This window comes from Oryzias latipes, chromosome 15 (genome assembly GCF_002234675.1).
Source record: "Oryzias latipes chromosome 15, ASM223467v1".
Classification (NCBI taxonomy): Eukaryota; Metazoa; Chordata; class Actinopteri; order Beloniformes; family Adrianichthyidae; genus Oryzias; species Oryzias latipes.
In genome coordinates, this window is record NC_019873.2 from 26,881,746 (window position 1) to 26,903,161 (window position 21,416).

At 40.2% G+C, this 21,416-nt stretch overlaps 1 protein-coding gene across 3 annotated transcripts; it reads right to left on the bottom strand.

Annotated features, from left to right (window-relative positions):
* Nucleotides 1-54: 54 nt before the first annotated feature.
* LOC101164671 (CSC1-like protein 2) lies at nucleotides 55-21,391 on the bottom strand. Of its 3 annotated transcripts, none has more exons than XM_020709732.2 (24): nucleotides 21,045-21,391; nucleotides 17,352-17,573; nucleotides 17,042-17,127; nucleotides 14,391-14,453; nucleotides 13,171-13,258; nucleotides 13,058-13,095; nucleotides 12,832-12,974; nucleotides 12,688-12,739; nucleotides 12,001-12,109; nucleotides 11,848-11,918; nucleotides 11,392-11,472; nucleotides 11,182-11,305; nucleotides 8,294-8,427; nucleotides 8,049-8,186; nucleotides 7,813-7,966; nucleotides 7,599-7,705; nucleotides 7,422-7,508; nucleotides 7,273-7,338; nucleotides 6,668-6,830; nucleotides 5,235-5,340; nucleotides 4,970-5,137; nucleotides 4,754-4,869; nucleotides 4,611-4,673; nucleotides 55-2,205 (listed from the first exon to the last, which is right to left on the bottom strand). In XM_020709732.2, exons 2-24 carry the CDS (start codon nucleotides 17,547-17,549, stop codon nucleotides 2,032-2,034), a joined length of 2,529 nt encoding a protein of 842 aa, XP_020565391.1. In that variant the 5' UTR covers nucleotides 17,550-17,573; nucleotides 21,045-21,391; the 3' UTR covers nucleotides 55-2,031. The 3 variants fall into 3 exon arrangements, with proteins under 3 accessions (XP_020565391.1, XP_011482984.1, XP_011482986.1); XM_011484682.3 differs by lacking the exon at nucleotides 14,391-14,453 and adding an exon at nucleotides 14,748-14,789 and having other exon boundaries at nucleotides 21,045-21,390; XM_011484684.3 differs by lacking the exon at nucleotides 14,391-14,453 and having other exon boundaries at nucleotides 21,045-21,389.
* Nucleotides 21,392-21,416: the final 25 nt, after the last annotated feature.

Consider the following 21,416-nt stretch of genomic DNA (forward strand, 5'->3'; position numbering starts at 1 on the left):
ATCTCAGAGTATCAACTAAAAAAAAACCAAAAAAAAAAAACAACATGACACAGATTTGAGACAGAGAGACATTTTACTACAGTTTGATGCATAGTAGAAACAAGCAGGTAACATTTGTTAGCTTGTCAGTTAAAATAAAAATATCCCAGAAAACAAACCAACACAAACCAAATCATCGCAGATCGGGATGCAAGTCCTGAAACTCTAAATGTTTTTCTTCCAACCCAAATTTAAATTGAGAAAGACAAAAAAAAAAAAAAAAAAGACCTCTTTGTTGGGCACTATTATGTACAATAAAAAAACAACAAGTTTGATTTATGCTTCGAGAGAGAACTGCCGCTCCAGAAGCACGTCAATTCAGGCCACGTTTTGGGTTTTAGAAACGTACATTCAGTGTGGGGAAAAAAACAAACAAACAAGCGGAAGGAAGCTGTTAGATTTGGACAAACATTCAGAGATTAAAAGACATCTCCGGTATAAAACGTAAAAAGCACCTTGTCGTGACTCGGAGAAGACCAAAATCGGGTTGGATACATTTCTTGTTAGACGTGAATTCCTGTGTGCTTCTCGGTCCGTCATAGAGGAGACCGCGGGGCCCCACAGAAAGGCGTGTTCCAGTCATGTAGCGGCGCTCGCCTTTCCTCGTCGCGTCTTTGCAGTCAAACGAGCGATTGTGAATGTGCCGACGGAGGAGTCCATTCAAATAAAAGCCTTGGGGGTTTTCGGGTCTAAATCTACTATTTGTTGCTGGAGGATTAGATTTTAGATAGCTTAAAAAAACAAACCCCAACTGTCTGGGTCAGATGAGAACTACCTTTTCAATCACGTCTGCTGTTGGCCTTCGTGGTTAAAGCCGAGCTCTTCGAAACTCCAGAAGCTTCCAGTTCTGCCCTCCTTCAGACCTGAACATGAATAATTAGTTCATTGTTGCTCACCTACTGCAACCGCTCAACTGTTCTGTGCAGAACATGCAGGATAATTTTGCAACAAAAACAAATCTGAAATAGAAAAAAAAAAAAAAAAAAAGTACATTTCAACTTTTTTTGAAAACCGTAACAAAGCTCAAAAAACAACATAAGTCTACAAGATGTAGTGTCTACATGTTAGATTTAATTTAATTAAATCACAAAACTAAAAAGTAGCCACCTAGATGGAATTTTTTTTCTACATGATGAGATGTAAACAGAAATAATGCTAATATGAAGGTAAAAAAAACACCCGCCGTCCTCGTTCTGCTCCCATCACAAAAAGTCCAGCCTGGTGGGACCATAGCAGCAGTTCCTACACAGAATCCTTCCATCGGTGTAGTGCACGTCTCCTTCCAAACTACAGAGAAAGTCATCTACGACAGCAGGTCAGATGAACCCAGTGTTTAGTTACGGTACAGTTTCTAAGCTTCTATGAGTGTTAGTAGCATCCATTTCTTTTCTTTTCTTTTTTTCACATTTTAAAAACATTTTTTTGCCACAAAGACTTCCGTGGAATTGAGTGAAGCACTTAAGACGATCCGATCTGCTCGTCTCTCCTAAGCTGCTTACTCCCTGAAGGGCGTTGGGCAGAGCGCTTGACCTACTGGTAGAGGAGGTACAGGAAATACTCCAAACATCTTTGGAGTTTGCATTTTTGCACCGCAGTACCTTAGTGAAACTCGAGCTTTGAGGTCGTTTTCTTTTCTTTCAAGTGCAATAAGGTTTTAGGCATACACACCCCATCCTTGCCTTGGAGAAAGCGAGGTTTTTTTTTGTTTTGTTTTTTGGATTCTCCCGGCCGGGTCCTCCTGCAGCAGATCGGAGAGCCTCGGCTGGGCTTGGAGCGGAAGGAAGGGGATTTCTTTGTGTTGACAGATTTTCACAGAAGAGGAAAGGACCGACCAAAACCCGTCCATGTAGCCCTCGGTAGAAACCGCGCTCGTGTTAGTCGGTGTGAGGTCCCTCAGTGGGCGGAGCTTAGGAAACAGAGTTCAGCTCCGCCTTTCAGTCAGTGCACTCGTCGAGTTCGGTCCGGGCGTTCTCCTTCCCGTCCTGCTGGCTTTCACTGCCGTATCTCGTTCTCGATGAGGCTGTCCTCGCAGGACTGGAAGTCCCCGGTCATGCTGTTTTCTGCACGGCGGGCCTCCTCGTCCCGCGAGGGCCCCTGGCCTTCGTCCTCGCTGCTGCCTGATGCCGCCTCCTCCGGGTCCTGGAGAACCTCAGCGATGTACATTTGCTGGGGGAGGGAGGGGGGTAAAAGAACAACATTTAAGAAGCAGGCGGGTATTTGTTGGCAGTATGGACTCCTTCAGGTAAACAGAACGATACATTTATGAAAATCATAAAACTGTCGGATTGTTACAGATTTTCACATTTTTCCTCTTTTTTCCCTTCAATTTTAGTAGAATCTTGGATTTAAAAAAAAACTATAGAATAAAAAAATTTCTCACCATTAAAAGTGTTTTATTTTTTTTTTACCAAAGTAGAATCAACCAAAAAGTGAAGCGACAGCTTCATGAGTCCTGATTGGATCACGTAGTTCCAGACTCGGATATTTATTTATTTTTATCATTACGATCAGCACTATGTATTTCAGGCTTATTATTACAGACAATTACTCTACTAGAAGTATGCGTATCATAAACAGATCACAACATTTCATTGGCATAAAGTGCAGAAGAATACGACACCAGTTTGAGCGGGATGACTTCGGGAAAGTTAGCGAGGTATTCACAGATTCTGACTTCTAGGCTCAATAAGTCTTTGAATAAACGTTTAAAGCTGACAGCGAGAGTCTCTATTGGTTGATCTTAATGCAGACAAAGACCTACAACGGCATTTTAAAAGAAAAAGACATTTCTTTTGTGCTTTTTTTAGCCAGAATAAAAAAACATTGGAAAAGACATCAGTGCCAAGGGACCGTCTACAGCAGGGGTCGGGAACCTATGGCTCGCGAGTCATATATGGCTCTTTTGATGGTCACATGTGGCTCGCAGACAAATCTTTAATTCAAATTTTTTTTCTTCATTAGACCAGTCCTTCTCGTGCGCGATGCGATGGCAGAGGCGCGCAGTAGTAGCGGTGCTTAGAGAGACAAATCTGCTCCAGCACTAGTATAAGTTTAAAATTGTCTATTAATTCACAGAGTTTGTACCACCCGGAAACCTGTGAATTGCCGTGCCTAAAACTGCGCGCTCCCGTCTCTGAGAAAGAGCGCGCAGTTGCGGGGACGGGATGTGTGAGGGAGAAAGCAGAGGGTGGGGGTGAGGTGTTGTGGGGACCGGCAGCAGGTGAATCGCGCAGGGATTGTAAATAGGTAAAACCCACTGCCTGTCACTCACTGCAGCTGTGAGTGTGTGTTTGGCTCCAGGTCCGCATGTGAGCAGTCTGTCTCACATCTACAAAACATTCATACCAACCTAAGATCACGTTTAAAGTCTCAACGCCTGCATGAAGCAGAAACTCACCACGTAAACCAGACTAGACCATCAGCAAAACTACCACGAGAAATACTCATCATTTATTAGAAACAGCATAACAATGTTATTAAAAAGAATCCACAGACTTATTGTACTTTAAAAATGTTGAAATTACATCAAATGCACACATTCACTTGTATTTTAGTTTTAAACATATTGTCGCGGACTGAGTTGGGTGGCTGTTGGGCCGCGTTAAAAGTTCTGGAGTTCATTGAACGCATCGATCATGCAGAGATCTGATTGGCCCTCAGTTCTGTCGCTCAGCCTGTTGTTAGGTAGTTTGGACCAATGGGGTTCAGCTATGGGCCGAATAAGGGAAATGGGAGGGCTGCAGCGGGAGCAGGGGAATATAAAGTTGGGAGACGCGCTCTCGTCTCGTGTCGACAGGAGAGATTCAGGAGCTGCTGAATTAATTGTACGGCGTTTGTTGCGGTCTACAGTAACCCGAATAAAGAACCTTAAAAGAGGTTAAGTCTCCGTACCTCAGTGTGGGAAAGGGACACTACATTATTGTATGGCTCTTTCGAAATTACATTTCAAAATATGTGGCGTTTATGGCTCTCTTGGCCAAAAAGGTTCCCGACCCCTGGTCTACAGGGTGCAAGCTCTGAGAAAAAGTGATAAAAATTAAATAAAAATTAAAACCTAGATCTATTTAATATATTTGTTCTTTTTATTTTTAAATGTTCTCAAATTTAACTTAATCGGAATCGGGCCAAAACCAAATTCTGATCAGGACATCCCTAATCATCATTAGGAATCACAGTTTTAGATAAACACATCAAACACACAAAACTCACAAAATGTGTTCAATCTTCTTAAAGAAAGCAAAATAAAAGCATTAACAGAATATTAAAGGGTTTTTCCTTTCATGTCAAGCTGGATTCTATTTTCAAAGTTAAAGTAATAGGAAATTGGTTGATTTCTGTGTCAAAATAAAAGCATCTGACATCTGATTGAACTGGATAAGTATTTTTTGGACTCGTCTCAAGTAAATTATGCTTTTTTTCCCCCTTTTCTTACTAAAGCGTAATGTTTGTTTTAACCGTTAGTGATGGTAAATCACTGATTTGAGTTGAATTAAAATCATTAAGTATTAAATTTAGAGAATTAGCAGCAAAATATTTCCGTTTCTCTGCATTCATGATGAACTCAGGCATACCTTGCTGGGTCTGGTTTCCAGCGCCGCGGTTCCGTTCTCGACCACGTTCAGCGGTTTGTCCGTCTGTTTCAAAGTAACAGAATTATAAATAAAGTTTTAAACTCTGGTCTGAAAAAATGAACTTGTGTGGGTGGAGTTTGAACCTTGTAGTTGTGAGCACTTAGGTATTTAAAATGTCCAAAGCAGACGTGAGACAGGCAGACGACTATTGTGATGATCAAAACCACAAATGTAAACATGGATGTCGCAGCAGAAAAGCCTGGAGGAAAAAAGTCAAAGTTGATTTTTTTTTCAAATGTGAACACAAATATTTAAAGACATGACAAACACAGCAGTGTCCAGTAGATGGCGCCATTTACCAGAACGAACGGTGGAAAAGAACAGAAGCCAGGAGAGGCAGAGGATGGGAGCTGCTACCACTTGGTTTACAGCTCCAGAATGAATCTTCTTATCCAGTTTGGATGGCAGGTAGGCGTAGTACATGTTATACCTGTCTGCCAGGTGTTTCAGCAGCATGTACATCAGCCCTGCACACACGAGACACACAAACACGCAGAGCTAATCCAACTCTCTGCTGAGAAGCCTCTGGACAAAAGAGCAGAAACGCACCGGTGGGGAACTCACCAAAGGGAACGATGATCGGGCAGGTGATGCTGTAGGTCATGACCACCGTGAAGACGCACATCATCCAAGCGTACGCCGCCCCAAACTGAAACTCGTACGCCTGATGCTGAAGGGAGACCAGAGGAAGCAGTTAGAATAGAATAGAATACAACAAAATAGAAAAGTAGAATAGAAAGGCAAAAAAAGAATGGAATAAAATAATATAGAAAAATGAAAATAAAATAAAATAGAAAAAAAGAAAAGAAAAGAATGGAAAAAATGGGATAAAACAGAACAGAAAAAAAGATAGAATAGAATAATAAAAAAGAATAGAATCAAATAATAAAGAAAAAAGGAGAATAGAATCAAATAAAATAGAAAAACGAAAATAGAATGGAAAAAATAGGATAAAACAAAATAGAAAAAAAAATATTGAAAAAAAGAATAGAATAAAATATAGAAAAAACAATAGACTAGAATAAAATAAAATAGAAAAAAGAAAAGATTAAAATAATATGGAAAAAAAGAACAGACTAAAATAAAATAGAAAAAAGAAAAGAATAAAATATGGAAAAAAGGATGGAATAGAATAAAATAAAATATAAAAGAAGAATAGAATGGAAAAAATAGAATATAACAGGGTAGAAAAAAGAAAAGAACAGAATAAAATAAATTAGAAAAACAAATCGAATAGAATAAAACAAAGTAGAAACATTAATATAGATTACGGAAAAAATAGAATGAAAGCCGCTGTAGTAAAACAACAGTAAAGTCATCCTGACATTGTGATTAAACACTCAGGGAAAGGAGGCTCCTTTTGGCTCAGGTACTGCCTACCAAAGGATTACTATCAGAAATACTTCCATCAGTTAAAGGATAAACAAAACCCAATCGCCTGTACATTAAAACTGGACTGAGTGACCCCTCCCCCTTGGTGTTTCAAACAGGAAGTAGCTAAAATGGATAGACGTCTATACAGAAATAAACAGCTGTTACTCAGTCAGACAACAATTCTTGATCCGATACTTTTTTAACATCTTCTTGATCAGAATCCTATTATTATTCACAGTATATTTTTTCTTTAATGCAAGTTACAAACTGGTCAAACATGTCTCGATAAAAGTAGGTGGAGCCCGCTGACCCCCACGTCAATCAATCGAAAATGTTTGACAGATTTTGTGTAGCCTGCATTTAAGTGGTGGGGGTGTGGACTTTCAACAAGCTCGCTCCTGATTGGAGAATGCGATAAAACCTCAGACCGACTCGGCAAATCATTGCTTACTGGTGATTTCTGGCTCCAACATGGCGGGCGCCGGTATCACGCCAAACCAAATCGACTTAATTTCATTGGAGCCTTAAGTCGATCACTTAATATGAGTGATGTCACAATCCCTCAGTCCAGTTCCCAGATACAGACGATGGTCTTCATGCAGACTCAATCATGGACAACAAACCCTTTTGACGTTTCTCCGATCTGCTGCTGAGCGAGCCAGGCAGAGGCGGATCATGTACATCAGCAGACCGGGGATCCTCAGCAGGTCCATGGCGTTACCGATGAAGGCTGAGGCGATCACGTAGTTCACAAAGAAAGCTCCGTTATCAGGAAGAAAAACACACCTGCAAAGGAGATAATTAGACATTGGAAATTCACCTCTGACTTGTGGGTAGGACCACACTTCCCATCATCCCTTCCATGACACACAGTATAGGAACTCCCGGCCTTGAGATATCCAGACATCCAAGCCCTACTCATGACTGATTACCTGGTTCAGGTGTGTCCACCCAATTAGAACATGTTGGAAAACATGCAAGAATGCGGCCCTGGAGTTGCCCATCCCTGGTTTACACTCTCTTCCGCCAATACAGAAATACTAATAAATTCTCATTTTAAGCTTAATTTTCTTTATATATGTCCCCCCATAATCCTGAAAAAAATGCCACATGAACATGATAAACACCCCAAAAACATAATTATCATCAGAGTAAGTTTTAAAATCCTCAGTTCCATTATGCTCAAGCAAAAATCAAATCGAAACCTCCAGAACCACAAGATACTTACTCAAATCTCACTTTGGCGTCTGCCAAAAACTTCTTGTCAAAAAGCCAACGGAAGAAGACGTCCAGACTGCAAAAACACAACAAAGAAAGCATTTAGTTTACACAAATTATAAATGAAAAAGTCCTGTAAATAAGCTTAAAATGCAGCACCTGGTGAGTCCTAGAGAGGGCAGCAGCAGGACCATGAAGATCAGGAAGGTGTAGCACTTGTGCATGGTGGTCCTGTTTTCTCCTGACCTGAACAACGTCAGCAAAAACATCCAAATTCATCTTCTATCAGTTCTGAAGCAGCAGCGCAACAAAAAAAGCAGCAGGAATTGACCCTACCGGGTCCAGTGGGCTTCAAAGAAGGCGGAGTAGTACACAATGGTAGGAAGTAAGGCGGAGAAAGACCACAGGAGGAGGGTGGGGAAAAACTGGGTGACGATTGGATTCTGAAAAAGCAGGCCACAGAAATCCTTGTTTACAACAGTTCCTGGATTTTTCATATTATTTTGTTCAGTTGTTTGCATCACTTCAGCAGCGGAACAGACAGACTCACATTGAGATACTCCACTGGTTTGGTGACATTAAATTTATCCATGGTGGAGATTATAATGGCTGGAGTGGTGAGGAAGAAGAGGAGGAGGAAGAGGATACAGTTGATCAAAAGGCAGCGAAGCCACCACTTGGCTCCTCCCACCGACAGATGCTCCCTGTGGGAAAACGGTTGCGTAGCGGGTTAGGCCTGCAGTTATGGACACAGCTGCCGGCCCCGATACCAGTATGAGCTCTTACCAGTAAACATTTTGAGGGTGGGGGGCGTACATGACGGTCCAGTTGTGCGTTTGGAGAGTTTTGCTGTGGTTGGAGCGTCTGGGCTCCCGGCGGCAGTGGCAGCCCTGACACTTGCAGGCATTGAAGTCCTTTAAAATTCTGAGAAGACAAAGTGCATTTATTAAAATTACTAAACTTAGTGGATATATAAAATAAAAAAATAAAGCTGACTCAGAGTTTATCTTATTACGTAAAAATGCACTTACGTGGCAGTTATGGTCTCGTTCTGGAAAGTAACAAAGGCCATTCCCAGAGGTTTCTTGTTGACCTTCTCTCTCTCTGTCCTGTATTGTTGCCTTATTTCTGCCTCCAGATTGGTATAATAGCTCACAGCATTTTCCTAATGCATGAAATAAGATAAAAAATCCAGGTCTAGTTTTTGCTTTTATCCGCTCAAGAGTTACATCAGTAAAGTTAAATACAGGCTTTGTTGGTGCTCCTTTCAATTTTTTAGAGGAAAGACAACATAGCATGTATAAATATTTTTGGCATAGTTGAAACCATTGACTGTATCTGAGAACTGGACTGAGTGACTCCTCCCCCCTAGCGTTCCAAACAGGAAGTACCGATACTCGCTGGTTTCACAAAGCCAAAATACTTCTACAGAGACAAACGGCTATTACTCTATTGGTCAGAATAAACATTCTTGCTCTGATACATTTCTTTAAAAAAACATGTTCTGAATAATGTCTTCTTTTTTTTTTTTAAATGGTATTTCTTTAATTTATTCAAGTCAAACTGACCAACCAGATCAAGAAAAGTAGGTGGAGCCTGTTGGCCCCAACGTTCAACACCTTTCACTGACAGATTTTGTCAGTGAGCGGCGTGGACTTCCAAAGAACTCACTTTTGATTGGCCAGTGTGGTTGCCATAGAAACTCAGACCCATCACTGCTCAATGATGATGTCAGGCTGATGGCGTCTGTATTGCGAGAAAATGGTGACTGAATTGACTTCGTTCACATTCACTCAGTCCAGTTCTCAGATACAGTCAATGGTTGAACCCACGGGACGGATACCACCATTCATGCTCATTTACTGACCGATGCAGACTCTTTACAACTAAATCAGTTAACTCAAAACAATGACTCTATTCTTTACAACAAGTAACTTTTTTACAATGTAATCTATAACAGATGATTTAATCAAACTTGCCGTACAAAAAAAATTCAGATTTTGAACATTTAATTTTAGTCTCTCAATAGAGTTTTTGTTCTGAGGTCACACTTCCACTCTGGATCCCGACGAGTCGCCATGTTGGAGGTATATAGACTCATGAACATCGCCTTCATGTGAGTTTAGTTATGTTCAAATCACCCAAAACTCACGAGAATCCAACTGCGAATGGCGACAAAACTGAACAAAAGCACAACGATTGATTGACAAATTGCTTTGACATCGTCGTCATTAGTAAAGAGTCCGATTACTATGCAGATAACAACACTAATCTACTGGGTTGGACAATACAGTTTTAATGGCGTCAGTATTTCACCCTTTAACACCAGAGCTTTAGCTCCAGAGATGACATTCTTTCCACCACCGTAACTCTTCATCAATGTTTATCAGTGAATTCTGTTGTGCAGAAAAGCGCTTTTGTGTCGTACATGATGTAAAGCGGGGCTATTGGCAATATTAGCGATCAATATTTCGATGACGATATAACTTGTGATGCACGAACAAATAGCTAAACAACCAAAAACATCATACACTGCAACGGCTTAATTTAAATAGGAGTCAACATGCCTTAAATTACCCATTAAAAGACCCTCGTCTACAGAGGAGGCGAGCATCTAAGATAAAAAGGCTGAATCCGACTGGTCAAATGCATAAAGGGGTTAATTTGATTGGTTAAATACTTCAAGCTGCCATAAGATTGTTTTGGCACATTTAAGGTAACCATCTATCGCAGTTTTCTCACAGACTTTTGCGATAATTGCACAGCTTGATATCGTGATAACGATAAACTTGCGATTTATTGTGCAGGCCTAACGTAAAGTGTTGCATATCGGTCCAAAGAGCCGTTTTTCTGTGTCCGAATCAGCTGATTCACGTTGATCTTGTAAACGGTCAGAGTTATCGTTAAGTCAAAGATCCCCGCTGACATCTCTGATGTTAAAGGGTTAAGAGATCATTTTGTTTTTTGATTCTAGGCTTTGAAGCTTTGAACAAGTCACAAGGTTCACAAGATTTGCTTTAATATCAAAATTCAAAGTTCTAACTGTACACATTTTCTTTTTCATTTATATTGTAATATATTCAACATTTTACGCAATATCCATTATCCAGAAGAATATTGACTCTATTGTACTTGGATGTAAAATGTGGACGTTTTCCAAATTCTTCCCATAAAAATTCTATCGGAGGCTGGAAAACCACAAATGCCTTATTTCCGTCGCCAAATTCCCGGTAAAAAAAAAAAACGTTAAAACTGCAGCTGATTTTCTCTGCCTGATCTATTGCGGCAGCCGAGTGCACGGCAGAAAAGTTGGTCCGCCCATCTCTCGCAATGCGCCAACGTTAAAACAGAAACTAGGATAGAGGAGTTTGTTCCCAGAGGAAGTTTTGGTTTTTTAAGAGTTGGAGCACCAAACTCAAAGTCTGATTGAAGGCTGTCGATACCAAAAGCGGGAGGACGACAAATTTGTTTCAACATCGGATACAGAGGCAGTCTGTCGAGTGCGAGAACTGCTACTTCCTACAAGCTAGCTGCTGCATCCTTTTACTAACATGTTGACAGCTTGCCTTCAGCTAAACTTTGAATTCAGTACAACTCCCAAAATAATTGTCAAGATATAATAATTTTTGTTAAACATATTCTTTCATTTGCAAATTTGTTGAAGAACGTAAAAGAGAGGAAGTAAATATAAAGGAATTAAAATTGGAAATTGAATTTTGAAAGCCCTAAGCGGTAGTTTCAGTTTTGGCTCCTGGAATGATGACATCATGACCAAACCTGCTATACATCACCTCGGTTTTAACACATCAGAATAAAAAACAATAATAAAAATAAAAGGAAGAGCAGTGTTTGGTTTAAATGGGGCGGGCGAGAGGAAAATGTTTGTCTTCCCAAAAATGAAATGCAGGATTTCTGAAACCTGTTCGCAGCCTTTGATGGCACAGCAACAAAGGTGTCCACACGGCTTCGGGTTGACCTTGGACGGCTCGGAGGCATTTTTATCCAGGTCAATGAAGTACTTTTTGCTGCGCTCTGCTTTCTTTCTGCAGACAAGACATCCGAGCAAAAAGACAGTCAGAGCAGAAGGAAACCCAGCAGTAGAAATACCAACAGTTACAAAGTGAAATACCTTTCAGAGTTGAGCTGCATGAGCTTCGCCACATCATAACAGATCCGTGTCTCCAGGACAGTGCAGTTGCTATATGCGCTCCTATTAAAAGAAAAATAATAACATTTGCTTTTATCTTTAGTATTTTCAGTCTACTAATCAAAATGCTTCTTTATCTGCCCAGAACTTCCTGTAAATGTGGGATTTTTTTCTTGCTAAAGTCCAGAAGCAAATAATGGTTAATACCATTAAACTGAGCAGAAATCAAATCAAACAGCTGTCATTCTTACACCATATGACCCACTTAATGCTACTCATCTGGCTTTTATTAAAGACAATTACACATAAGCCTTTCATTGTGTGAAGATCGGCAGAGAAGAACAGCGGCTTAAACAGGAAGAGGCATGGCTCTAATGTTTCTTCATTACAGTTCCAGAACAAACCCGGAGGAAGGCCGAGCGAGGAGGGAAAACTTACTCAAAGTGTTGCTTTATTTCCCTCTCCTCTCCCTGTTTGGAAATACCGTTGATAAATAAAGTGCGCTTCACCTACATTAGAAAAAAAAAAAGATCAAATGAATAGCAAAGCAACCCTAAACCGTTGTTCCAAAAAAACGATGAAGAACTGTACCAGATCATTCTCCTTGTAGTGCATTTTGGACGTGTGCCGCCTCATACTGAACACCGTCAGTAAAAGGTAAAGAAACGCAAAGGTGGTGTGAAGCCACAACAGTTTATTACTGCAAAAGAAAAGGTTTTTACATCAAACAAAAACACAAATCCAGTCGTCCTTCATCGTATCGTTCACTACAAGTCTTTCTGTTTCGTGGATGTTTTTAAAACCCCTTTGATCATCTTCTGATCTATTTTCACAATGTTTTTCCCCTTTACAATTGTGTTGATTTTAGGCCAGTTTCTGCAGGAATTCCTTCAAAATATTGTCAGTTCACTAGAAATGACTGTAACTCCATGACAAACGAGGAACCACCAATGAGAGTCAGCAAAAAAGGTCAATTTCCAGTTCAGATACAATCCCGGCCCCATTTTATGACTATAGACCCAGTCAAGTTATAAAGTTGGGATTAAAAAGTGTCATACACATGTCAGCCAATCAAAAGACATCCAGAATCGTATCCTGCACTTTGTGGAAAGATAAACAGTTTCTTATTATCTCATATTTATGTCAAACATTTAGAGTTGTCTTTGTGACACAGAACTGCGTACGATAATGAACTTTTGTCCCCTCTGACAAACGCCATGTGAAACGTCTTTAAGCAAAGCAGAAGATTATGATTAAAATAAAAACAGTCTTACTTACCCGACATCTAAGTTTGCTATAGTAGTTCGCCCAAAACTATAGGCATTATTTTCTGTTAAAAATAAAAAAATGGGCCATTATTGACTGACTATAATTTGAGGGATAATGAAAACAATAGGACTATTTTCCTTTAAATCAGCTCACCTAGTAGGTTCCCAGAGAAATTCACAGGCAGGATGATGCCCACAGAGAGCACGCCGACCACGACCAGCAGGCCGATGATGTGCCTCTGAAAGGACAGGTAATGTATGGCGTCTTCGCCACACTTTTCCCTGAGTTCATCTTCCCTTTAAGAAGTAAAAAAAAACTTGGATCATTCAGATTCAACTGTTTGATCTGCTGGTAACGTGGCGAGATCACACCGACTCACTTGATGCGGAAAACGGCAGTTAACCACGAACAGAAACCCTAAAATGAGAAGTCAACTGAGGAGTCTTCACCACATTTGAGTTTTAAAATCTTTGTTTCGTGAACAACACTTACATGATCGGTTTGGTCAAAGTCAAGTGAACTTGAAACTGAGGCGAGCCGCTCGTAGCGATCGGACGTTTCTGATGTCACAGCAGACATGCTGTAAGCCAGAAACATACATTACATCACATGACAGCCAGGCTCATGAAAATGGGTGCGAGTCTCTGTACAGCTGGTTTCCTACGACAACCTTACAACACGCGAGAATCACAGGCCCTGGAATGAGCTGGAGAGATTCGTTTCTGTTGTTCATGAGTACAAAAAAGCGGAGCGAGTCGTTTGAGAAACCAGAAATCTCTGCAGCTACATTTCATGCAGTCTTGGGGAAGGAGAACCCGGTTCACTTTACACAGACAGTTGGAGCGTAGAACACAGAGGGGCAGGGTTCAATGGGAAAAAAAAAGGAGGGAAACCGTTATGACCCTGATGTGGATTTTTATTTACGCTTATAAATCATACTGCGCCTAAGAGGGGTTACAAAAGTTCAAGTTGAAGCCCCGCCCCAATGAAAAGGTTGTTTTTAACATGTACCTTTAGCCTTTTTCTGATTCTTCTTTTTTTTTTTTTTAAATCGTTGTGAAGAAAAAATGCAGTTTAAAAAACAACAACAAAAGAGCGCATTTGTGACGTAGAAAATACGCTGGGCGGGGCCACAAGCTCCCTGCTGCGCTCTATTCTGATGCTTCACTGTCAGACAAATAGATCCACGAACGTCTTTGTTTTCCTCGTCTGAGCTGGAATCTGGATCAGAACTGCTCCGATACTGCTCGCCCTTTTTAGTTGCCCCTGTAATGTTAGGTTGGGGGCGTGAGGGACTGTAAGCTAGTGGGAGGGCCTGTAAACAAAGGGATAATGGGAAGTGGGGCCCGCCCACAACTCAGAGGTGAATTTCGAATGAACTCCTGCCGCTCTGCAGAAACTACTTCCTACGAAATGACAATTTTTGGGGGGGGGTTTGCGGCTAAAAACGTTATAATTATAAATAAAAGACCACTGGGAACGCTTTAAAAATAGATCAATAGAGGATCGGAGCCGGACTTTAAAGAAAACGGAAAAACTGGGAAACCGACAGCTCTATGGACTATGGGGGGGGGGGGGCCTTAAGAGCTCTTAAGTAGGAGATTCATCCACATTCCTGCCAGAACAATCCCCTCTCTGCTGTCTAATGGAGGAATGACCACAGTCCACAGACTGGGCAGTCTATCTACAGCCTCACATTCCAGCAGTATTACCTCTCTCTGTAAGCATCTTGTCTGTGTGGCTCATGCGCTGCGCACACACAGTAGACGCTCATGCTACACAAAGAGGTCAACGCACAGATTAGAACACAGATCTGATTATGACAGTGAAAGAGGACAGAGACACCCAAAGGCAGAGGTACGAGAGCTACACCGAGGAGAGGAGAGGAGCAGTTAGCTGCCTGGTGCTGGGAGGAGGCCTCCTGAAGGAGGAGAGGAAACACAGATGCCTGGAAAACAGGAGGAAACCCACAGCAATCCGAGCAGAACGGAAAAAAGGAGGAGTCAGGTTAACTGCAGGGCGCTGCACCAGGAGAAAGAAGAAAACAAGCTTTTAGAGGAATGACATACTATTCTCGGCCATCCAGACGGCAGTACCGCTGATCCATTGATCTGACAAAAATTAAAATAAAATATAAATGGAACCGCGTCGAACACAAAAAAGGGCAGCAGTTTACAGAAAAACTTAAAATCTATTGTCTGTATATGAGAACTGGACTGAGCGAGTGTGATGTCACCCATAGTGAAAGACTTGCTTACAGTTCCAACCACATAAAGTCAACTCAGTCGCCATTTTGGAGCCGGATGACGTTGGTAAGCAGGGATTGGTCAACGTTTCTATGGCAACCACTCCCACCAGTTAGGAGTGAGATGGTTGGAAGTCCACACCCCACAACAACGCCTGTTTATTTCTCTACAGGAGTCTTTGGAATTTTGGCTTCTTGGAGCCAGCTGGTACTTCCTCTTTGAAACGCCAGGGAGGAGGGGTCACTCTGTCCAGTTCTTATATACAGTCAATGGTTACATCCTACATGAGATCCATTTAATGTAATCAGTTTAAAAAAAAACATACGACAATCATTTAATTTTTAAATACATTATTATGCATGACAGTCTAGAGTACAAGTGAGCATCGTGTAAAAACACAACCCCCCCCTCCATCATTGTTCAAATGCAGCTGCATAAATAGTGCGGACGAATCCTCACACAATCCCAGCGGAGGCGTTTAGATAATGCCGCCATGTGTCCAGCACTCTCCAGGCTCTGATCCCAGACGTTTGTGCTGATGTCTTAAAACACGCCGGCACCGAGGCCCGTTTAACGGATGGGTTTGGGCCGCCAGCAGGGCTTAGATACAAGCAAGCTTCAAGGGAGGAAACGTTATCATATAGATTCTGAGGTCGTGAAATATCTGCTGCGTGCTTCAGTCAAAATACCAAACAGAATTAGAGCAAAGCCTTTCCAGCTGTTTCCACTGCTTGGTTATGAATAATCTAAATTCAGATCATACTTTTATCTATGTCTAACTTTATCAAAAGATCAAGTAGACGGCAAAACAAAATTTATTTTTTTCCCCCTCTCAGGGATTAAAGTTAGGGCTTAATTAAACTAAGTTCTGTTTTTTGTGTTTCTATTCGTTGAATAAGAAAAATAGAAGTAAATCTCTATCATTTAGATTTATTCATATTCTTAGAAAATAGTGAATAACTAGATTTCTATCCAAGAAAAATCTGTTTTTATCTGTAACCAGCATGGGGGACAACAGGAAATGATGTCACTGTAACCTAGCAACAGGGTTGCATGACCAGGGTTTTCTTTTTCAACGACCTTGAAGTGCATTAGAGTTTATTATAGTTTATTATAAAGTGTAAAAACCAGGAAATCTAACATTATTGTTTTCTAATATGAGAAATGCACGAATACATAAGAATAAAGTCATTATACATACATTACTGTAAGAAGCACCAAATGACCAAAAACAGGTATAAATAAATATCAAAGTCAGCGTCTCATGCTGCCCTCAGAAGAAAAGCTGCTGACTTCCTGACTGAATAACTAAAACTTGATCATCTTTGGCCAAACGTGACAAGAAAGCAGAAGTGAAGCCGGCGCTTCACAAGGGATGCAGACAATTAATTATGTAGGATCACAAACGCGGATTATGTTACAAGATAAGAACACCAACAAGAGCAAGAACTTTTGTCCACTTTACTTTTAAAAAAGTACAATTTGTACAGGTTTTAATGAATGTAGTGATTTTTAGGCCATTATTCCAAGCGTTTTTGAGCGTAAAACGTGAAAATGTTTACTTGAAACAGACAAATGCAGTTGAAAGTCATAATTGCGTGCAAAGAAAACTATTTTACTCTTGAAACTGAAAAATACATGCAGTCGAAACGAGTTTCTCTGTTCTGAAAGCAGAGCAGGGCACCGCGTCACAGATGAGCCACAAAAGCCAGCCAATCACAGACATGCGGGAACCGGCCTTCGTGACATGAAGGTCGATGCCGATTGGCCAGAAATTCTTCCAATAGCTTGTGGTCTGGATGAGTTTCAAGGGTAAAATTGTTTGGTTTGCACTTTCTTTTTGGAGTTTCAAGTGCAATTTTTCTGTTTACAGTGCGAAATAATTTTGGGACACAATATTTTTTAAGTTTTACGCTCAAAACAGTGAGCTTGGCGTTTTGGAATAACGGCACAGTACTCATTACTCCATATTGTTGTCAAAATATCAATTCATGAGTGAAAAAAAGGGATGTGCCAGCAAGAAACACAGTGTATGTATTCACCAAAAATGCCATCCATTTCATGATTCTATCCAAATAATAAGCCATGCATTCAAATGTCTCGCTCAGGTTTCTTACCTTTCACTGTCATCTTTTGCAATCAAGGCGAGCCGCCCGTAATCCCATGCAAGCTTTCTCAAGATGGAGAACAAAAACAGAAGCCCCTAGGAAAAACCAAAAACAACCCATGAGTGTCACCAAGAGCTTTGTTGACACCACAGAGGCTCGCTCCACAAAGGTTACACAACTGTTAGAGTGCAGGTCATTTCAAAAAACAAAACAAAAAAATCTTCCTGGGAAGGAAAGAAAAAAGAAAAAAAAAACATCTAAAGCAACGCTTTGGGATTTGTTTCACAGTTATTCCGGCTTTGCCTTTGAAATGACTCACCAAAAAGCACATGAAGTCCAGGGCGAGGACAGTGGGCACTCCCCCAAAGGGCAGCCCCTGGAGAACAGTGCTGCGAATGCGTGCAGAGTAACAGTAGTCCCTGGAGGTCTCATTGGGCGACGGCGTGGGGGGGCTCTCTACACCAGAGCTGCCTTGGACCCCCAAAAAGACTGTGGTGACCACGAGCGCTCTGTACATCCCTCACTGCAGCATGCCGACAACCTGTGAAGGAAAGATTCATTTCACCTCCATGAATATACGAAATGAAAACACATCACAAAACCAAACCTCAACTATATGCGACACCCTGGCCTTACTATCATTGTTTTTCCATTTGATTCAAATCATTTACAATTCCACTAATTGACATTTTTAAACTGGGTTTATAACTATCCCAGGCAATAAAATAAAACAACTGGTGTCTTGAAAAGTTCCAATGAGCTGGCAGGTTGCGGCTAGACAACCTGTTGGGGCTTGCCTTGCACTGGATGGCTTTGTGTTCTGCTCCTTGAGACAAAGCCGGAATATTTGCAATCACTGAGCAACCCTTTCAACACCCACCGCCTTCATCTTTTTCTTCTATTGTCAAAGTGTTCATTGTGGTCTTTAGATTAAGCCGCTTCTAGCCACAATAAAATAAAAAAAACCTGCGTCATGACGCGTTCTCCTGCTAGCTTACAGCCTCCCACACCCCCCAACTTAGCATTACCGCCTCAACAAAAATGGCATGTATGCTGGAGCTATCCATCTGTACAGTTTAGACCCAGATTCCAGCTCAGACCAGGAAAACAAAGACGTTCATGGATCTATTTGTGGATCAGAATGGAGCTCGTGGCCCGGCAGGCGTATTTTCTACGTCACAGATGAGCTCTTTTTCAAACTGTATGTTTATGTCTGATTCACAACAATTTAAATATAGAAATACTCAGACATGGAAATTTAATCTTAATTGTCTTCATATTTGTCTCCATCATCAGAAAAATGACCACACGAGCATGTTAAAACCCCCTGCTTTAAATGTAGTGGGTCTTTCACAAACACTAAAATAACCTTTCTTCTACTTCAGCAATCCTGTTTTTGCCATTTAGCTGACCTAAGTGGAAACAGAACCAAAGCAGAAGACTTGGTCTACTAGACCCAAAAAAATTGCCTTTTCTATAAACAAATTACCCCCAAACAAACCCCACGGATCACATGTAAAAATGTAGATTTCACACAGTGCTTAAAACCGCTAAATGGCCCGCTTATTTACAGCCAGCAAGTCAGTTTTTTCAAAATGCAAACTTCTGCACTTCTGTCCTGAGTACTTACAATGCGACTCATCTTCCCTGACACTAACGCATTTATCCAGACCCTGGAATGCTGTGACATCACTGCTGAAGGACGCAGCCGCCGAACAATAAACTGATAGAGACTGCTGGGTTCAAATGGACCGGTGTCAACCCAAAGAGCCCAACAACGACGCTGCAAGTCCACCACACAAACATCTGGAAAAGAATGCTGAGGCGCCACATTTAACGCGTCTACTTGGCATTCAAAATATTCCCATTTACAAATTTGCCTTCATAAATATAATCTAATGTAAAATAATCTAATCAACCTTTTCCATAACATACATGCACAGGGAAATAGATGTATGTTAGAGGTGTGCTCCAGCTAACGAGCTTCCTATCAGAGAGACACCATTTGGACAGTTACTCCACAATACTTTTAGAATCATAAATTCACTTTACTGTATAAGAAAACCACACAAATAAAAAAACTGCATTAATACTCCAGAAAGTTTCCAATCGTTCTTGCTGTGAGTTGACAGTGCTAACACTCACATTCTGCTTTTTCCTTTTTTGTTTTTGGTTTTAAAGCAATTTGAGAGATGAACTGAAACAAGATGTGGAGTTTTATTGTGCATTGTTTAATGTAAATGTTGTGTAATGTGAAGCTGTTATCATAAAAACCCTTCCTCGATCCTTTTGTCCTTACCTGCCCTACTAAAAACAGCCTGTCTGTGAGACTTGCAACAAGTGTGTCATTGTACAAATAATAGAAAACTAAGGATAGAAACAAAAAACACCCCAAAATTTGGACTCCTAAATATAGGAGTCAGCGGTTTTTCCGAAGTAAGGCATTACAAAAACTGGGGTACAGATGAATAAAATAATATATGTGCATACATTTGTAAACTGGTTGAGGACAGCAGTCTTAAAGAAAAAATTGCATCTCTTTTCTGTTAAATTAAGTTCTAAGAAAGAACATAGTAAGGGGAAAAATTAAGCTAAAAAGGTTCAATAGTTGTTGTTTTTAAAAAAACCTAAAACTTTCACATTTACTGGATAAAAAAAACAGGAATTGAAGCTGAGAAGCATTAAATACATCTACGAGTAAACTTTACAAACCTACAGACATGAATTTCCATAAAACACTTTAGTAAAAATAGTGGCTTGGGCATCAAGGTTAGTAGTAAACAGTGAAAACAACACCTGTGATGAGGAATCATGTATACAACAAACTTCCACACGTACCTTTCAATGGTTTCATATAATCAATGAAGCTCAAAACGGCATAAAAAAACACTGATTTAAATGGTAAATCTAAATTCATCTAGTGGAATAAATAGCAGGCTTAGCATATAAAGATGTATTCATAACAAAAACATGCATAAATCCAACAACAATATCTAAATTAAAAAAAACAAAAACAAAATCTTGCTGGAATTAGTTAAACAACAATATGAAAATGATGATAATTAATAGTTTCACCATTATTTCAAATGACAAACAGGTTGTACGCCTTTTGTTGGCCAATATTAGAACTGCAATTTTACAACATATTGGTCCATTATTAAACTATTTTATATTCATTTATTTCTACAAAAAGATCAATTTACAACAAAAACTATTATGAAGCCAAAGCATTAAAAATTAGTTTTTATTATCCTTTTTTTTTTTTTTAGCTAAAGTCGCTTCCCAACATTTCAGTTCATTTTTTATTAGTAACAATGTAGACCAGAAACAAAGGGTAATTGAAATTGCAACCAACATGTGGGTATTATTGTATACGCTTATGAAGGCAGGAGGGAAACAGTCGAGCAATAATATTCATAAATTCAGGCTCAACCTTTCAGCCTGAGGCCGGGGATGAACTCATCCAGCAGCTTTCTGCTGTGTGCTTCCTTCAGAGCAAGTCAAAACACTGTCTTAATAGCCTTAAGAATGTGAAGTTCATGGTGTACAGACAATTCATTAGTTGTCTTTAAGTTCATCATGCTTAACATTATTAAAGATCATCCAAAAAAACAACACCATGACCATGTTGACCTAGTAAAAAATGTAGCAATTTTCCCTCTGACTACTAGATGATCAATTATTCAGACAACTTATTCGCGAATTAAATAATTTAAAGTCTCAAAGTTATTTGTTTCATGTCATTTTGTGCCACTTGATACCAATCAAACCACGTTTACAGCGTTTAATCGACAACCTTTCACAAATATGAGAACAAATTGTTCACTAGTTGGAATATGTTAGCTAGTTTATGCTAACAGGATAGTTTTCATTGTAAACTGACCAAGAAAACATCAACAAGCTATATAAACTAATCAGCTGACATGTAGATACTTCAGGGCAAACATGTAAAACTATTTTTTCCTAATTAAAGAACTATAATTTATAGGTTGGAATTAACGTATAAACTTACCTTAACGATAGACAGAAGAAGCCGTCACACTTAGCTTATGAAAGCTAGCATGTAAGTAACGTTAGCCAAACTTAGCTCTGTGATGAAGCAAACAAGTGTGGGGGTTAACAAAAAAGAAGTATCGATGAACTCGTTCGAATTTAACAGAACTGTGGTAATTATATCAACTGTCTTGCTAGGAGTTAGCACACATCCAAACTAAGCTGCCATAATCAATCAGCCGGTTCGACAACAGTGAGTCGCCAGCCTAACCAGTCCAACTGCAGCCAAAGTCTGGCTTAGAGGATGACGATGATAGAAATAGACCATATAGAACGCGCACGCGTCGGTTACATTGGTTGGATCCGGTCGACAGCGCTATCCGCCCACTTG

Bases quoted from the DNA above. Each gene is read 5' to 3' on its own strand.
- LOC101164671 (XM_020709732.2), bottom strand. From the start codon at position 17,549: ATGTACAGAGCGCTCGTGGTCACCACAGTCTTTTTGGGGGTCCAAGGC. The intron at 13,259-14,390 runs GTAATACTGCTG...TCTGGCTTACAG, and splicing joins CAAGATGCTTACAGAGAGAG to CATGTCTGCTGTGACATCAG. The intron at 7,967-8,048 runs GTAAGAGCTCAT...GTTTTCCCACAG, and splicing joins CACCCTCAAAATGTTTACTG to GGAGCATCTGTCGGTGGGAG.